The sequence below is a fragment of the Oncorhynchus mykiss genome, chromosome 5 (assembly GCF_057628025.1).
Source record: "Oncorhynchus mykiss isolate SJ-2025 chromosome 5, ASM5762802v1, whole genome shotgun sequence".
Taxonomy (NCBI): domain Eukaryota; kingdom Metazoa; phylum Chordata; class Actinopteri; order Salmoniformes; family Salmonidae; genus Oncorhynchus; species Oncorhynchus mykiss.
The window spans coordinates 72,855,008-72,873,743 of NC_143026.1; the positions used below are offsets into that span (position 1 = coordinate 72,855,008).

Genomic DNA, 18,736 nt, shown 5'->3' on the forward strand with positions numbered 1-18,736 from the left:
TTTTAAATAAAAATGTATGATCAATAACATCAAAGGTTGCACTGCATTTATATTGCATTCTGAACGATATAGATGCATTTATATTGCATTCTGAACGATATAGATGCATTTATATTGCATTCTGAACGATATAGATGCATTTATATTGCATTCTGAACGATATAGATGCATTTATATTGCACTCTGAACGATATAGATGCATTTATATTGCATTCTGAACGATATAGATGCATTTATATTGCATTCTGAAAATGTAGACAGGGAGGTGAAGATACCATTTTTATGTTAGTAGATTACCTTCAGTAGTCTGATAGCATTGCTGTTTCCAGGCTTGGGGAGGTTCTCAGAAAGCCAGACAGGACCCAGGGATAAACATGTCTGTTTGATCCTGCAGGGAATGGAAGTCTCATAATGAGCTGGGTTGTTTACTGCTTGTTTGCTGTTGATCACTTAGTCATATTGGGGTTGTATTGTTTTTGTGATAGTGTTGTTGTGACCAGTTTTTCTCAGCTCTTTAGGCAACACAGTGCATTACAGTGCATGCAGTAAATATCACATGCAAACAGATGTGTTAACCACATTGTTCACCACAGTCAAAAATGTCAACCTCAATAGCACGGTAAGCTTAAAAACAGAAAGAGTACAGTACTTCTTTGGAAAGTAAGTACCAGAAAGTATACACTGTCTGTTACCACGTCAACTAAAGCATAAACAGCTGAAACAGGATTATAAACGCAAGCGCCACCAGCTTGGTACCTTTTCCTCACACAGCTCCAACACATCAGGTTCGCCACTATCACCATGACAATGGTTGCCACGAGCGACATGCCAGCCACCATCCCAACTAGAGAAGAACAGGGTACATGTTAGTAAACGACAGCACACTGTAAGAACAGGTTAAGACATCAGAGAGGCAATCATAATGTGTTTGGAACAGAGTGAAGAGAAGGCGTGATTGGTTTGGAACGTGGCCATGGTTGTGAATTAGCCTCTTCGACAATCCTGATCTTGGAAGCTTACATTCTAGCAAATAAGAATGCAAGCTTGCGAGATCAGGATGTCCGTACAAGGCTAGTTGTGAATGTTTCTGACCTGCAGAGCTGAGGGAGGGAGTGAGTTGTTGTGAGTAAGTTTGGAACATGGCCATGGTAGTGAATGTGACTGACCTGCAGTGACTGGAGAGTGTGAGAGTAGCCACTCCCCCTGTGGTCCTTCCCCTGCAGCCGTGGAGGCAGACACTCTGAGGGCCACGGCCCCCTCAGGACATTCCAGCCACCTCTGACTGGGCCCTGACACTGTAATGGACCCTGATACAGTCACTGGAGAAAAGACGGCGGACCAGAGATATAGCATTTCACCATGCACACAATCAATTAATCAATCAATCAACCTCTCAATCAATCACCAACTCAATTAAAGGGGAAATCAGCAGATACTTCATCCATTTTTTTTATTTAAAAAAAATTGTACCCATTGATTCCTGAAGAATATAACTTCAGGAATATAACATTCTGCAGCAAATGCCTCATGGTCCCAGTTCAACTGTCATACCCTGTCAGAACCCAAAATATAAGCTTGGTTTACTCCAATGTTTGTAAACAAAGTAAATGGAAATAAACACTATATAGCCTGAAAACATGGTAATAACTATAATTTTGATATCATGGATGGTCAGTCCTTGCATCCATAGCTCTGTCTATGAATTTGGTTAAACTTCTCCAGCCCCATTTCTCAGCTTTTTTCTGAAAACGGCGGGAGAATACTTTGTTATTGCTTCAACTGCTGATTCCGACTTTAAATGTAACGTTCTTACAAATGCATTTATCACAAAGTGTAGGTCAGTATAAGTAATGTATATCCACAAAAGAGCAGACAAGATAACCCCCTAACATACAGTACCAGTCAGAAGTTGAGACACACCTACTGATTCCAGGGTTTTTATTTATTTTTACTATTTTCTACATTGTAGAATAATACTGAAGACATCAAAACTATGAAATAACACATATGGAATCATGTAGTAACCAAGAAAGTGTTAAACAAATCAAAATATATTTGAGATTCTCCAAAGTAGCCACCCTTTCCATTGATGACAGCATTGCACACTATTCTCTCAACCAGCTTCATGAGGTAGTCACCTAAAATTCAAGAACTTTGAAAGTTTCTTCAAGTATAGTCGCAAAAACCATCAAGAGCTATGATGAAACTGGCTCTCATGAGGACCACCACAGGAAAGGAAGAACCAGCGTTACCTCTGCTGCAGAGAATAAGTTACCATCCTCAGAAATTGCAGCCCAGATAAGAAATTGCAGCCCAGATAAAGAATTCATAAAGAGTTCAAGTAACAGACACATCTCAACATCAACTGTTCAGAGGAGACTGCATGAATCAGGCTTTCATGGTCAAATTGCTGCAAAGAAACCACTTCTAATGGACACCAATAAGAAGAAAAGTCTAAATTTTTGGTTCCAACCGCCGTGTCTTTGTGAGAAGCAGATTAGGTGAACGGATGATCTCGGCATGTGTGGTTCCCACCGTGAAGCATGGAGGAGGAGGTGTGATGGTGTGGGGGTGCTTTGCTGGTGACACTGTCTGGGATTTATTTAGAATTCAAGGCACACAACCAGCATGGCTACCACAGCATTCTGCAGCAATACGCCATCCCATCTGGTTTGCGCTTTGTGGGACTATCATTTGTTTTTCAACAGAACAATAACCCAACACACCTCCAGGCTGTGTAAGGGCTATTTTACCAAGAAGATGAGTGATGGAGTGCTAAATCAGATGGCCTGGCCTCCCCAATCACCCGACCTCAACCCAATTGATGTGGTTTGGGATGAGTTGAACCGCAGAGTGAAGGAAAAGTAGCCAACAAGGGCTCAACATATGTGGGAACTCATTCCAGGTAAAGCTTGTTGAGAGAATGCCAAGAGTGTGCAAAGCTGTCATCAAGGCAAAGGATGGCTACTTTGAAGAATCTAAAATCTAAAATGTATTTTGATTGATTTAACACTTTTTTGGTTATGACATAAATGTGTTATTTCATAGTTTTGATGTCTTCCCTAGTATTCTACAATGTAGAAAATAGTGAAAATAAAGAAAACCCGTTGAATGAGTTGGTGTGTCCAAACTTTTGACTGGTTCTGTAGATTCCCTACAACATGTTGTTACAGCCAGGACAACAACAGTTAAACTACAGTATTGCACACAGCTTTCATCACACCAAGTCATTACACTACAGGGACAGGGTGAAAAGTAGTTGTTCTAGCTGCTTTCCGCACCAGTATAGGGGTCCACAAACGGGAGTGGTGCATGTTGGGTAACAACTCAGGTCTGACTTTAGCGTCGGATATGCATGTGCACACAACCACATCCTGCTGTGGTGTTTAAGAATAACTTCTGATTCTCTGAAGCACCAAGCCCTGAAACTGCACACTGTAGCTAACTGAGACTAACTAATACAAACAAACAAGACATCCATTCTCTTCCATTGACTGAGAGGAGGTCCATTTGGCTCCCAGAGTATACTTCCTGAAGATTCTTGAGATGTACTTTATAATATCACAGTCTATTCCCTCTACATCTGATGTACAGTACAGTTTAATTCAGTGTGATTCAGAGAGACAGATTACTGGAACTAAGGAGAGGGGTGTTGTCTTTCTCTGTGTGGTGAAAGGGTGGAAAGCCCTGTCTCAGCTCTGTGTCAGCTCTCTCAGCTGTGGGTTTGTGAGGCGTGCGAATCAAAGAAATTACACTAGGTTGATTTCTAGGTAACCCCGTCCCCAGGCACGAATTGCTGGCGACAGAGAGAGAGCCGGCTGGTGGGCGAGATTCATTTTTAGGTGACATGTTTTTTCCATTGTAATACTGGAGTATGCGCAGAACACCTTAGACATACCGAAAATGCACACACATGCATATTGATAATGCATACACTACAACACACACACACTCCTATCCTCTCACCCCTCTGATTCTGATCTGTGTCAGAGTCCAGTGTCTTGAGGTAGATGTTGTAGTGTGTTAGGAAGCCTCTCTGTTGGTCCACTGGTAGCTCATCCCATTGGATCAGAACCCGACTGGTTTCATGGGCCAACACTGACACCTTCGGTACCGACACAGGTTCTTAAATACAGACAGGGAGTCAGGGAACACTGTCACTGGAGAATAAGAACAATCCACAGCTCATTATGTTTACTTTATATAATGGGATAGTAACGAAATAGCAGTGCAAAGTAATACCATAAAGTAGCAAACAAAAACACAATGTGTTATTTTACATGAGGGATAACTTCACAAATTCCTAATCATGTAAACCTACTATCTTCTCTGGAATAAACCAGGCCAGATGAGGGGTTGGACACACCCCATGTAGTGTCAGCATACAGAGACACATTATACCTCACTCCCGGCGTCAGACCTGAAACAAAACACACCATATAATACATGAATAAGATGGCGCCAGAGAAGGCTGACATTTTACGTGTTCCTGACCAATTGCATTTGTTTGTTTATTTGCGTTGTTTGTAACTTATTTTTAAAACTTATTTTGTACATAATGTTGCTGCTACCGTCTCTTATGACTGAAAATAACTTCTGGACATCAGAACAGCGATTACTCGCCACGAACTGGCAGAATCATTTGTTCCTTTAACGAGTCTGACGAGCCCAACATGAATGACATACTGCTTTCCCGGGAACAGGCCTAGATCCCCGTCATTTATGTGAAGAGAAGGCGGAGAAAAAGGAGCCGGAGGTCAGGCTGCCTTCTGAGAATTCGTAGGCGATCGAATAAACCCCCACTGCCTTCCATTCTGCTAGCAAACGAGCAATCTTTGGAAAATAAAATTGATGACCTGTGCGGAAGATTAAACTACCAACAGAACATTAAAAACTGTAATATCTTATGCTTCACGGAGTCGTGGCTGAACGACGACATTATCCACATACACCTGGCTGGTTATACGCTGCACTGGCAGGATAGAACAGCGGCGTCTGGTAAGACAAGGGGTGGCGGACTATGTATTTTTGTAAATAACAGCTGGTGCACAATATCTAAAAGTCTCGAGGATCTGCTCGCCTGAGGTAGAGTATCTCATGATAAGCTGTAGACCACACTATCTACCACACTATCTACCTGTCTACATACAACCACAGACCGATGCTGGCACTAAGACCGCACTCAATGAGCTTACCAAATTTCTATCAGCACGTTAAATGTGCAACCAGAGGGAAAAAACTCTGGACCACCTTTACTCCACACACAGAGACGTATACAAAGCTCTCCCTCGCCCTCCATTTGGCAAATCTGACCATAATTCTATCCTCCTGATTCCCGCTTACAAGCACAAATTAAAGCAGGAAACACCAGTGACTCAGTCAATAAAAAAGTGGTCAGATGATGCAGATGCTAAGCTACAGGACTGTTTTGCTAGCACAGACTGGAATATGTTCCGGGATTCTTCAGATGGCATTGAGGAGTACACCACATCAGTCCCTGGCTTCATCAATTAGTGTATCAATGCCGTTGTCCCCACAGTGACCGAACGTACATTCCCCAACCAGAAGCCATGGATTACAGGCAACATCCGCACTGAGCTAAAGGCTAGAACCGCCACTTTCAAGGAGCGGGACTCTAACCCGGAAGCTTATAATAAATCCCACTATGCCCTCCGATGAATCATCAAATAGGTAAAGCGTCAATTCAGGACTAAGATCGAATTGTACTACACCGGCCATTACATTACAGACTACAAAGGGAATCACAGCTGAGAGCTGCCCAGTGACACGAGCCTACCAGATGAGCTAAACTACTTCTGTGCTTGCTTCGAGGCAAATAACACTGAAACATGCATGAGAACACCAGCTGTTCCGGAAGACTGTGTGATCACGCTCTCCGCAACCAATGTGAGTAAGACCTTTAAACAGTTCAATAATCACAAGCCCGCAGGGCCAGATGGATTACTGCGAGCATGCACTGACCAACTGGCAAGTGTCTTCACTGACATTTTCAACCTCTCCCTGTCTGAGTCTGTAAATCAAACATGTTTTAAGCAGACCACCATAGTCCCTGTGCCCAAGAACACTAAGGCAACCTGCCTAAATTACTACCGATGTCACGTCCTGACCTAGGTTCCTGTTTTATGTCTCTATTTTGTTTGGTCAGGGCGTGAGTTGGGGTGGGCATTCTATGTTTTGTCCTCGGTTTTGTACTTCTTTGTGTTTGGCCTGGTATGGTTCCCAATCAGAGGCAGTTGTCAATCGTTGTCTCTGATTGAGAACCATACTTAGGTAGCCTGTTCCCACCTGTGTTTGTGGGTAGTTGTTTTCTGTTTTGTGTTGTTTCACCTGACAGGACTGTTTCGTTTCTTACATTCTCGTTGTTATTTTTGTTGCGTGTTCTGTTATATTAAAATATTAACATGGACACTTACCACGCTGCATGTTGGTCCAATCTTGACTACTCTTCCTCAGACGAAGAGGAGAATCATTACAACCGACCCGTAGCACTCATGTCTGTAGCCATGAAGTGCTTTGAAAGACTGGTCATGGCTCACATCAACTCCACTATCCCAGAAACCCTAGACCCACTCCAATTTGCATACCACCCTAACAGATCCACAGATGATGTAATCCCTATTGCACTCCACATTGCCCTTTCCCACCTGGACAAAAGGAACACCTATGTGAGAATGCTATTCATTGACTACAGTTCAGCGTTCAACACCATAGTACCCTCAAAGCTCATCAATAAGCTAAGGACCCTGGGACCTCCCTCTGCAACTGGATCCTGGACTTCCTGACAGGACACCCCCAGGTGGTAAGGGTAGGTAACAACGCATCCGCCACGCTGATCCTCAACACAGGGGCCCCTGTGCTCAGTCCCCTCAGTACTCCCTGTTCATTCATGACTGCACGGTCAGGCACGACTCCAACACCATCATTAAGTTTGCCGATGCCACAACAGTGGTAGGCCTGATCACTGAAAACGACAGGACGGCCTATAGGGAGGTGGTCAGAGACCTGGCCATGTGGTGCCAGGACAACAACCTCTCAAGACAAAGGAGATAATTGTGGACTACAGGAAAATAAGGACCGAGCTACCCCCATTCTCATCGACGGGGCTGTAGTGGAGCAGGTTGAGAGCTTCAAGTTCCTTGGTGTCCACTTCACCTACAAACTAACATGGTCCAAGCACACCAAGGCAGTCGTGAAGAGGGCACGACAAAACCTATTCCCCTCAGGAGACTGAAAAGACTTGGCATGGGTCCTCAGATCCTCGAAAGGTTCTACAGCTGCACCATCGAGAGCATCCTCCCTGGTTGCATCACTGCCTGGTATGGCAACTGCTCGGCCTCAGACAGCAAGGCACTACAGAGGGCAAGTGCGTACGGCCCAGTACATCACTGGGGCCAAGCTTCCTGCCATCCAGGACCTCTATACCAGGCGGTGTCAGAGGAAGGCCCTAAAAATTGTCAAGGACTCCAGCCACCCTAGTCATAGACTGTTCTCTCTGCTGCCGCATGGCAAGCGGTACCAGAGCACCACGCCTAGGTCCAAGAGGCTTCAAAACAGCTTCTACCCCCAAGCCATCTTCTACCCCTCCAGACTCCTGAACATCTAATCAAATGGCTACCCAGGCTATTTGCATTGCCCAAACCCCCTCTCTCTTTTACACCACTGCTACTCTCTGTTGTTATCATCTATGCTATGCATAGTCACTTTGATAACTCTACCTACATGTACATATTACCTCAATTACCTTGACTAACCGGTGCCCCCGCACATTGACTCTGTACTGGTACCTCCCTGTATATAGCCTCGCTATTGTTATTTTACTGCTGCTCTTTAATTACTTGTTACTTTTATTTCTTATTCTTATTCATTTTAACTGCATTGTTGGTTAGAGGTTTGTAAGTTAGGTCTACACCTGTTGTATTCGGCGCATGTAACTAATAACATTTTATTTGATTTGATGAGTCTATCTCAGTAGTCCAAAATAGTCAATTCTCTCCACTAGCTACCTCTTGTGGTTGATGATGAGCATTGCCCCATCACATGCATTGTCAGAATCAGCAGCAGTTTGTATACAAAGACACGGTCAGAACTGTGTCTGTGTTTCTGACTTATGTACTTACCTGTGATGAGTGTTGTGTTTCTCTCCCTGGCCACTCTCTGCCAGCCCAGTTCCTGATGTTGACTCTTCCACTCCACCAAAAAGCCCAACAGTACCTCCGCTTCAGCCCCACTAGATCCATCCCATGACCAGGACAGGGCAACTACATCCCCTCCTTCTACGTTTGCCGGACTGAGGCTTCTCAGAACAGGCCCAGACACACCTGTAATACAAAGAATATGGTCGGTGTTCATCATATCACAATTACTTAAGTGAAAAACAAGTCAACCTGTGTCTGGGAGGTGTGTAGTAGCAGGTGTATATTCTCACCTGTGTGTGTGAGCTGTATGGTAGCAAGTATATTTTCTCACCTGTGTGTTTGAGCTGTATGGTAGCAGGTGGAGATGTCCCGTAGGAGGTGACAGCCCTTACAAACAACTCCTGAACCCCAGGTGACACCTGGACAGAACACTGGGTGGCACCAGCAGGATAGGTGACCTCCTCCTGTCTCTGACCCTCATGCAGGTAGACCAGCTCATACCTCAACACATGACCACTATAGTCACCTGGAGACAGGGGCTGAGGAGAGAGAGGGGGGAACAGATGGAGAGAGGGAAGAAAAGAGGAAAGGTGAGACGGAGAGAGGTGAGACAGAGAGAGGTGAGACAGAGAGAGGTGAGACAGAGAGAGGTGAGACAGAGAGATAAATAGATAAAGATCTCCTTTCCATGTAGTATTATCCACGTTTATCATCCAAACTAAATTTAAGGATTAAAGCTCTACAGAACACCATTGAAAAATCACAACCTCAAACAATATAATTACCACCAACAGTCCACCATGGTATGCTATTTGATCTTCTTTAAAGTTCTTGGGGTCAAAGAACAGCTTTTTGTTGCTAAGCGTGCTAACCAACCAATCAAAACTGATAGTGTTTCTGCAGATACCTTCCATAGTACAGTCACATCCTGAACCCCATCCACCCCTGGGATACCCAACACCCTCCAGACATCCAGCTCTCTAGTGGGGGCTGAAAACATAAAGGAGAACAAGTTACTCTGATGACAACACTTTACAGGTTAGTAAAAATATCTACATTTAGACTTTTTCTTTAGACAACTTCCACAACACTGTCAAAAGAATCTGTTGTCAGTGACTTCCAACCCTCACTGTAATGTGTGAACAGGCTCTCTCTGAAACGTGCATTATTTAAAAACCATGCTGGGCTCTGGGCTTACCTATGCCTGGGCTTGTTTTACTAGCTGATGGGCTCCATCTACTGCAGAGGGGCCTTTGGGTGGAGGAGGGCCTGAGCGCAGGGGTGGGCCTCTGTGCAGAGGTTGGCCTCTCTATGGAGAAACAGACTCTGATCTGGAACTCATACTGCGTCATGGGCTTCAGGCCCTCCACCTTGACCAGGCCTCTGCTAGGATCCAAGTGTAGCTCCAGCTGCACAAAAACACCAACAGATAATGGCATTCACTCATACTTCTTCTCTTTATTCTTGTATTAGTCCAACTGTGAGAGTGCATGTACAGTATTGGAACATTTAGATGCAACCAAGGTGAGGAATGGGGATGTTGATGACGACAATATAATATAACTCACCCAGGAGCCATTGCCTGTTCTGAGCCTGACGTGGGGTCTTAAAGGTTTGGGGTATTCAGAGCAGTTCCAGTGCAATACAGCCGCCCTGGAGCCACTCCAAAACTCCAGCTTCATGATCTGAGGGGTGTCTGGAATCACTGCAATGCCAAGAGACACATCAGGTAAATTACAAACCTAGATGGGCTTAATGGGATGTTCTCATCATTTAATAGTTGTTATGCCCCAATGTCCTGTTCATTTACGGTTTATTAACATTGACAGTCCTGGTATTAATCAGCACATAGAGACAATACATGCAGGAAGCCGATCCTTTGAAAACAATGTCAAACTCAAACCATATCAGAGGATTTCACAGCAAGATGTCCTTAAAAGGAACAAGTTACAGGATGAGTAATTACTTCACATGCAAAACCCATAAACGTTTTCAGATATGAGAGAACATTATGTATATATTTACAAGGATTTTTTAAATGTATTTTTATTTGTTTTATTCCCAGCACCAGAGTGAGATGCGATGTGGTGGTAGTGGCGTGTGCACATCTGTTATGGTAACAAAATATATGAAGATATAAAAAAACTTGTATGTATGTACAGTGCCTTGCGAAAGTATTCGGCCCCCTTGAACTTTGCGACCTTTTGCCACATTTCAGGCTTCAAACATAAAGATATAAAACTGTAATTTTTGTGAAGAATCAACAACAAGTGGGACACAATCATGACGTGGAACGACATTTATTGGATATTTCAAACTTTTTTAACAAATCAAAAACTGAAAAATTGGGCGTGCAAAATTATTCAGCCCCTTTACTATCAGTGCAGCAATCTCTCTCCAGAAGTTCAGTGAGGATCTCTGAATGATCCAATGTTGACCTAAATGACTAATGATGATAAATACAATCCACCTGTGTGTAATCAAGTCTCCGTATAAATGCACCTGCACTGTGATAGTCTCAGAGGTCCGTCAAAAGCGCAGAGAGCATCATGAAGAACAAGGAACACACCAGGCAGGTCCGAGATACTGTTGTGAAGAAGTTTAAAGCCGGATTTGGATACAAAAAGATTTCCCAAGCTTTAAACATCCCAAGGAGCACTGTGCAAGCGATAATATTGAAATGGAAGGAGTATCAGACCACTGCAAATCTACCAATACCTGGCCGTCCCTCTAAACTTTCAGCTCATACAAGGAGAAGACTGATCAGAGATGCAGCCAAGAGGCCCATGATCACTCTGGATGAACTGCAGAGATCTACAGCTGAGGTGGGAGACTCTGTCCATAGGACAACAATCAGTCGTATATTGCACAAATCTGGCCTTTATGGAAGAGTGGCAAGAAGAAAGCCATTTCTTAAAGATATTCATAAAAAGTGTTGTTTAAAGTTTGCCACAAGCCACCTGGGAGACACACCAAACATGTGGAAGAAGGTGCTCTGGTCAGATGAAACCAAAATTGAACTTCTTGGCAACAATGCAAACGTTATGTTTGGCGTAAAAGCAACACCCTGAACACACCATCCCCACTGTCAAACATGTTGGTGGCAGCATCATGGTTTGGGCCTGCTTTTCTTCAGCAGGAACAGGGAAGATGGTTAAAATTGATGGGAAGATGGATGGAGCCAAATACAGGACCATTCTGGAAGAAAACCTGATGGAGTCTGCAAAAGACCTGAGACTGGGACAGAGATTTGTCTTCCAACAAGACAATGATCCAAAACATAAAGCAAAATCTACAATGGAATGGTTCAAAAATAAACATATCCAGGTTTTAGAATGGCCAAGTCAAAGTTCAGACCTGAATCCAATCGAGAATCTGTGGAAAGAACTGAAAACTGCTGTTCACAAATGCTCTCCATCCAACCTCACTGAGCTCGAGCTGTTTTGCAAGGAGGAATGGGAAAAAATGTCAGTCTCTCGATGTGCAAAACTGATAGAGACATACCCCAAGCGACTTACAGCTGTAATCGCAGCAAAAGGTGGCGCTACAAAGTATTAACTTAAGGGGTCTGAATAATTTTGCACGCCCAATTTTTCAGTTTTTGATTTGTTAAAAAAGTTTGAAATATCCAATAAATGTCGTTCCACTTCATGATTGTGTCCCACTTGTTGTTGATTCTTCACAAAAAAAAGTACAGTTTTATATCTTTATGTTTGAAGCCTGAAATGTGGCAAAAGGTCGCAAAGTTCAAGGGGGCCGAATACTTTCGCAAGGCACTGTATGTGTGTATGTGTGTGTGTGTGTGTGTGTGTGTGTGTGTGTGTGTGTGTGTGTGTGTGTGTGTGTGTGTGTGTGTATGTATGTATGTATTCAGAGACATGAACTTACCTACATCATTGACAGAGAAGTTGAAGGGTTGGGACAGTGATGTTCCCAGGTGGTTGTGAGCTCTTATACTCAGCTGGTACTGTTCATTCTCATCCAGCTCCAACCGTGGAATACTGAACACACCAGTACCCTGAATCCCATGGTGAAACACCTGGGCTCTGTTCACACTGTGGATAAGCAAGTCACATTACTTTTCCAGAGAAGGACAAATGGGAAAAAGCTTTCCTTGCCTTGAATCTGTTAATTATTATGTTTAAGTGCTTAAGCCACGTACATAAAAGGTTGATTTTGTGTATACTACACTGTTAGAAAAAAAAGTGCTATCTAGAACCTAAAAAGTTTCTTTGGCTGTTCCCATAAGATAATTATTTGAAGAACCCGTGTTGGTTCCAGCTTGAACCCTTTTTGGGTTCAATGTAGAATTCTTTCCTCAGAGGGTTCTACCTGGAAACAAAAAGGTTTCTTACCTGGAACCAAAAAGGGTTATTCTATGGGGACAGCTGAATAACCCTTTTGGAACCCTTTTGTCTAAGAGTGTAGCTACACATCTATTCACAATATATTTCTGATGTGGTAACCCTAGCCCAAGGTGGAGGAAAATACAGTGAGCAGACTTTACCACACTACAGGGCTCATCACCCAGCTCACCTCCTGACTGAGACACTGTAGGTTGTGACCAGGTGTGTTTCCCGTCCTATGCTCCAGCTACAGGTGATCTCCTCTGAGTCCCTGGAAGCCTGGCAGGCTATACCACTGGGCTCATCAGGAGGATCTGCAGGGAAGTAGAGCAATAGTATACAGCACACCCTTACAGGGTCTAGCAATTGCTCTGAATAACATCTCAAATATTTGTTTTACTATTTCATAAGAGTCCAGAATTGGTCAAGTGAGAACTAATGCTAATTTGCTGCAACAACAACCAGCCAGAGAGGAAGCAACACTGCAAAGATAACATCCAGAATCTAAAGACAGTAGACGTACATCCAGTGTGTAGGTCTAGCCCACAAACAGTCTGTATGCGTCCGTCTGTTTGCCGCAGCCTACAGACCAGAATGGAGTTTGGTGTGCGGAGGTTAGTCAGTCTCAGCCGGACAGTGGAACAGTTCAAGATCTCTAGTGCCGTCTGGTCCTGCCCATTCAGTTCCACAGATAAACTGACAACACAAAGAGGTTTCAATACTACAAAATGTCTCTCTCTGTTCCCTTCTCTTCATTATGTCACTCTCCTTCCTCTCTATATACAAACATATAGGCAGGCAGGCAGACAAACACTAACCAATTGACACCTATCTATCTATCTATCTATCTACCGACCGATCGACCGACAGACAGACCTCTGGCCACAGTTGGGCTTTGTGGTTGTGCAGTACACTGTAAGGTTGGAACCCATGCGAAAGAGTGGCCCAGGTTCTACAGTCACAGACCCCTGACAGATGATACCCATTCTCGGACCTAAGGGGTTGGCTGGAACCTGGAATGTACCTGTCCACAAACACAACATGTTACATACAGTGAATTCGGAAAGTATTCAGACCCCTTGATTTTTCCACATTTTGTTAAGTTACAGCCTTATCCTAAAATGTATTAAATACTATTTTATCCTCATCAATCTACACACAATACCCCCCCATTTTTTTTTTACATAAGTATTCAGACCCTTTGCTATGAGACTCAACATTGAGCACACACCTGTCTACATAAGGTTCCACAGTTGACAGTGCATTTCAGAGCAAAATCCAAGCCACCAACACTCTTCCTAGAGCTGACCGCTCAGCCAAACTGAGCAATCGGAGGAGAAGGGCCTTGGTCAGGGAGGTGACCAATAACTGAATGGTCACTCTGACAGAGCTCCAGAGTTCCTCTGTGGAAATGGGAGAACATTCCAGAAGGACAACCATCTGTGCAGCACTCCACCAATCAGGCCTCTATGGTAGAGTGTCCAGACTGAAGCCACTCCTTAGTAAAAGGCACATAACAGTCCGCTTGGAGTTGCCAAAAGGCACCTAAAGGACTCTCAGACCATGAGAAACAAGATTCAATGGTCTGACGAAATCAAGATTGAACTCTTTGGCCTGAATGCACTGCTCCTACGGTGAAGCATGGTGGTGGCAGCATCATGCTGTGGGCATGTTTTTCAGCGGCAGGGACTGGGAGACTAGTTAGGATCGAGGGAAAGCTGAATGGAGCAAAGTACGGAGAGATCCTTGATGAAAACCTGATCTAGAGTGCTCAGGACCTCAGACTGGGGTGGAGGTTCAACTTCCAACAGGACAATGACCCTAAGCACACAGCCAAGACAACGCATTAGTGGCTTTGGGACAAGTCTCTGAATGTCCTTGAGTGGCCCAGCCAGAGCACGGACTTGAACCCGATCAAACATCTCTGGAAAGACCTGAAAATAGCTGTGCAGCGACGCTCCCCATCCAACCTGACATAGCTTGAGAGGATCTGCAGAGAAGAATGGGAGAATTTCCCAAATCAGGTGTGCCAAGCTTGTACCCAAGAAGACTCAAGGCTGTAATCGCTGGCAAAAGTGCTTCAACAAAGTGCTGAGGAAAAGGGTCTGAATACTTATGTAAATATGATATGTCAGTTGTTGTTTTTTTAATTAGCAAAACATTTCAAAAATGTTTTTTCATTATGGGGTATTTTGTGTAGATTAATGAGGGGGGGAACAATTTAATCACTTTAGAATAAAGCTGTAATGTAACAAAATGTGGAAAAATACAAGGGGTCTGAATACTTTCCAAATGCACTGTATTGTGATGTCACGGGCAGTTCTCTCTAGAGAGGAATGAACCAACTCTGGAATGTTAAGCAATAATAAACAATGTTAAACTAAACATTTATTGGAATGTAAAATGTAATGCACAACATTATTTATTTCCATATTACAAAAATACAGGAATCACTTACATCTGGACAAGAGAAATATGACGGTAGTCCTCCAAATGGTTCTGAAGAGACTCATCTCACCTGTTCTCTGGCTCTCCGTGTCTACAGACACATTAGCACAAATCCTTTTCAGCTGAACATTTGATCTTGATTGTGATGAGAGATCAAATTGGCCACAAACAACTGTAGCCTCATATATCAAAAATAACCAACCTGATCTCAATGCCAGAATTATATGTCATTAATAAGAGCAATGAAATGTTGAGTACTGAACATATTGGTTGATATGTTTGAGCTAATTTTAGCACTAGTTATGTTTTTGCCAAGAGAGAGAGAGACAAGATCTGGCCATGCTCTTCCTCTTAGAAATGTCTGTATACAGTAGATAACATGAATTAACCGAAGTAGAGGCAGTTGAAATCGTGATAGCTAAGTGAATGGAATAGGATACATGACAGATATATACAGTTGAAGTCGGAAGTTTACATACACTTAGGTTGGAGTCATTAAACCTAGTTTTTCAACCACTCCACAAATTTCTTGTTAACAAACTATAGTTTTGGCAAGTCGGTTAGGACATCTACTTTATGCATTGTTTACAGACAGATTATTTCACGTATAATTCACTGTATCACAATTCCAAGGACCTTGTGAAGATGCTGGAGGAACAGGTACAAAATTATCTATATCTTCCAAATGGACAATGATCCCAAGCATACTTCCAAAGTTGTGGAAAAATGGCTTAAGGACAACAAAGTCAAGGTATTGGAGCTATTGGAGTGGCCATCACAAAGACCACAATCCTATAGAAAATTTGTGGTCAGAACTGAAAAAGTGTGTGTGAGCAAGGAGTCCTACAAACCTGACTCAGTTACACCGGCTCTGTCAGGAGGAATGGGCCAAACTTCACCCAACTTATTGTAGGAAGCTTGTGGAAACGTTTGACCCAAGTTAAACAATATAAAGGCAATGCTAGCAAATACTAATTGAGTGTATGTAAACGTCTGACCCACTGGGAATGTGATGAAATAAATAAAAGCTGAAATAAATCATTCTCTCTACTATTATTCTGCCATTTCACATTCTTAAAATAAAGTGGTGATCCTGACAGACCAAAGACAGGGAATTTTTACTCTGATTAAATGTCAGGAATTGTGAAAAACTGAGTTGAAATGTATTTGGCTAAGGTGTATGTGAACTTCAGACTTCAACTTTAAGTTTTTCACAGTGTCTGCACATGAACTGCACACATGAGATATGTGACCTTATTAAACTTGACCTTTGTATGCACATGATTTTAGAACATAAATCCTAACACATTCTTAAAGTCATCTTAGGATAAGTGAAGTACATAATAAGAAAGCAACATGTTGAAATAGTAATACAATGACACTTCGTCTGTCTACCTCCTTCAGTCTTCTATTTGCCCAGATCTCTCTAGTTTTTTGTATTGGTATAATGTCAAGATAAAGACATTTGGATGACTGTTACTCACCAGCATGTTAAAGTGTCCACATTCCTTCTTTGAAGAGGACTGATAACACATCTGTGGATTATGTCAAATAGTAAAATAAAAATTAACATTCAGCATATTCCAGGTATTACTAAACCGTAATTTACTGACGACTTGTTTGCAAGATGTTTTTGTCATCTTTGTTCTTATACTTGGTGTTGAAACTTCTTTAAAGGAGGCAATGACCTAGATCTGAGGTATTTTATGAGAAACTTTGTATGTTACTTTGCCCCACTTAAGGAACCACAGCGGTTCTGTTTACTCAGCTAACTCAGAGGTCGGTGTCCTCAATACCTGTTTTCACTAAATGTGTTGTTAGCAGATTACAAAGTAGACTATATTCCTGCATATCATTGTTGGTATGGCTGCAATAATTAAGTGCTGCCATGTTATGCAATTTTGTGGTGTGTTTAATGGTATCTTTGATCTAGTTTGTTTGCTACAATGGAATCAATTGAAAAGTGAAAACCCCACCAACCATGCATGCCGGTCAAGTTAAATCCAATGCACTACTCACAGTCCCATCTCCTCATCAGAGGTGCATACTCCACACATGGTGTCCCAAATGCATTCTATAAAGACCATAGATCGAACATGTGATTACTACAGTATACGTGTGTGTGTGTGTGTGTGTGTGTGTGTGTGTGTGTGTGTGTGTGTGTGTGTGTGTGTGTGTGTGTGTGTGTGTGTGTGTGTGTGTGTGTGTGTGTGTGTGTGTGTGTGTGTGTGTGTGTGTGTGTGTGTGTGTGTGTGGTGTGTGTGTGTGTGTGTGTGTGTGTGTGTGTGTGTGTGAGAGAGGCTTCCAAATATAACAGATATTGATTAGGAAGCTATACATGTGCCTCTTCCATTGTGACGAGCATGTGTGTGTCTTGAGAAGAGTGTGAATGAAAAGTGTACGTGTGTGAGGGCTGGAAGCTCGGTCATGTTGCTCTAGATTTCTGATTTCTTTACCCCAGTCAGTTTCCATCTCCATCATCAAAGGGCTGGAGGGGAAATCCAACCAGAACAGATCACAAAAAACTTGAGATAAAACTCTTCAAACAGTCCATGTTCAGATTAAAAAGGTCATAAGTGATGACGTTTCTGACGTTTTGCCCTATAGTTGTCAGTGGAGTCATTTTATAATGGGAAGATGTTGGTGTCGGTGGTATTTGAAACTAATCGAAACCCCGTGTTCAGCAGGGTGTGGGAACCATGTTTTTGTAATGGAAAGGGAGAGCACTGATTTTCATTTATGACAGATGCCCTGTTAAGAACTCTTTTTATTTTTTTAAAATATTTTTTATATATATTGACTTTCAATGTTAGCAATTGGAGTGAGAGTTTACTAAAGCAATGCAAAATGGATGAAATTACAGAATTAAAAGTTACAGAAATGAGAAGGAGTAGGGCAACCAACAGGTAGGCAACCAACAGGTAGGCTGTTGTTTTGGAACACATTGAAAGTCAATATATATAAAAAATATTTTAAAAAATAGAAAGAGTTCTTAACAGTTGGTTGGCTCTGTGTGGATTCTGAAACTCAGTCTGTCAATGTTCAATACAGAGACCCTAATGGTATGTACCCTGGACCTGATCGAGGCTGGGATGAAGACCGTTGCCACCCCTTTATGCTAGGCCCTGGTCTACATGATGAACAACCCAGAGATACAGGGGGAGTCGACTCTTCCACAGCACCCACGTGATTGATTGGTTGATTATTTGATTGATCTATTGATCAATTGATTGATCCCTTCACCTTTTCCCTCCAGGGAAGGTCCAGGCTGAGATAAACAGAGTGATAGGCATGTCTGACAGACCCAACATGTCCTACACTGACACTGTCATCCATGAGACACAGAGGATGGGCAACATTGTGCCGCTGGGTTTCCCCAAGATGGCTAGCAAAGACGCAACACTGGGGGGATACTTCGTACCCAAGGTGATAGACATCACCTACAGCATTGACAACAGTCCCTCCATGTATCAAGTGAATGATACTTGTTATCCCTAAACTTTTGTGACATTCAGCGCTCAAGGCTAACATTAGCACAAACCTAACAATAGCTACCAAAAGCCATGGATGATTTATACAGTTAGTCATAATGTGGCAACTTTGCCATGTGGCTGCTACATTGCAGTCTCAACGTCAACAGTGAAGAGGCGTCTCCGGGATGCTGGCCTTCTAGGCAGAGTTCCTCTGTCTAGTGTTTGTGTTCTTTTGCCCATCTTAATATTTAATTTTTATTGGCCAGTCTGAGATAAGTTTTTTTCTTTGCAACTCTGCCTAGCAGGCCAGCAT

The 18,736-nt window shown here is 42.8% G+C and overlaps 1 protein-coding gene across 2 annotated transcripts in view; it reads right to left on the reverse strand.

Moving 5' to 3' along the window:
• il23r (interleukin 23 receptor) overlaps nt 1-17,126 on the reverse strand; it is a 22,746-nt gene extending 5,620 nt beyond the window's left edge. The window contains exons 1-17 of one of the 2 annotated variants that reach the window (XM_090235820.1): nt 16,970-17,126; nt 16,435-16,485; nt 14,961-15,041; nt 13,379-13,526; nt 13,026-13,198; nt 12,693-12,816; nt 12,045-12,211; nt 9,725-9,861; nt 9,355-9,565; nt 9,064-9,146; nt 8,488-8,695; nt 8,139-8,339; nt 4,322-4,420; nt 3,967-4,125; nt 1,167-1,319; nt 757-844; nt 298-388 (exon numbers count right to left, since the gene is read on the reverse strand). In XM_090235820.1, the coding sequence (XP_090091946.1) occupies nt 298-388; nt 757-844; nt 1,167-1,319; nt 3,967-4,125; nt 4,322-4,420; nt 8,139-8,339; nt 8,488-8,695; nt 9,064-9,146; nt 9,355-9,565; nt 9,725-9,861; nt 12,045-12,211; nt 12,693-12,816; nt 13,026-13,198; nt 13,379-13,526; nt 14,961-15,015 (2,097 nt within the window). In that variant the 5' untranslated portion in view covers nt 15,016-15,041; nt 16,435-16,485; nt 16,970-17,126. Of the gene's footprint in view, nt 1-297; nt 389-756; nt 845-1,166; nt 1,320-3,966; nt 4,126-4,321; nt 4,421-8,138; nt 8,340-8,487; nt 8,696-9,063; nt 9,147-9,354; nt 9,566-9,724; nt 9,862-12,044; nt 12,212-12,692; nt 12,817-13,025; nt 13,199-13,378; nt 13,527-14,960; nt 15,042-16,434; nt 16,631-16,969 lie in introns of those variants that run through there. The other variant, XM_036978288.2, reaches the window with a different exon arrangement.
• Nucleotides 17,127-18,736: the final 1,610 nt, after the last annotated feature.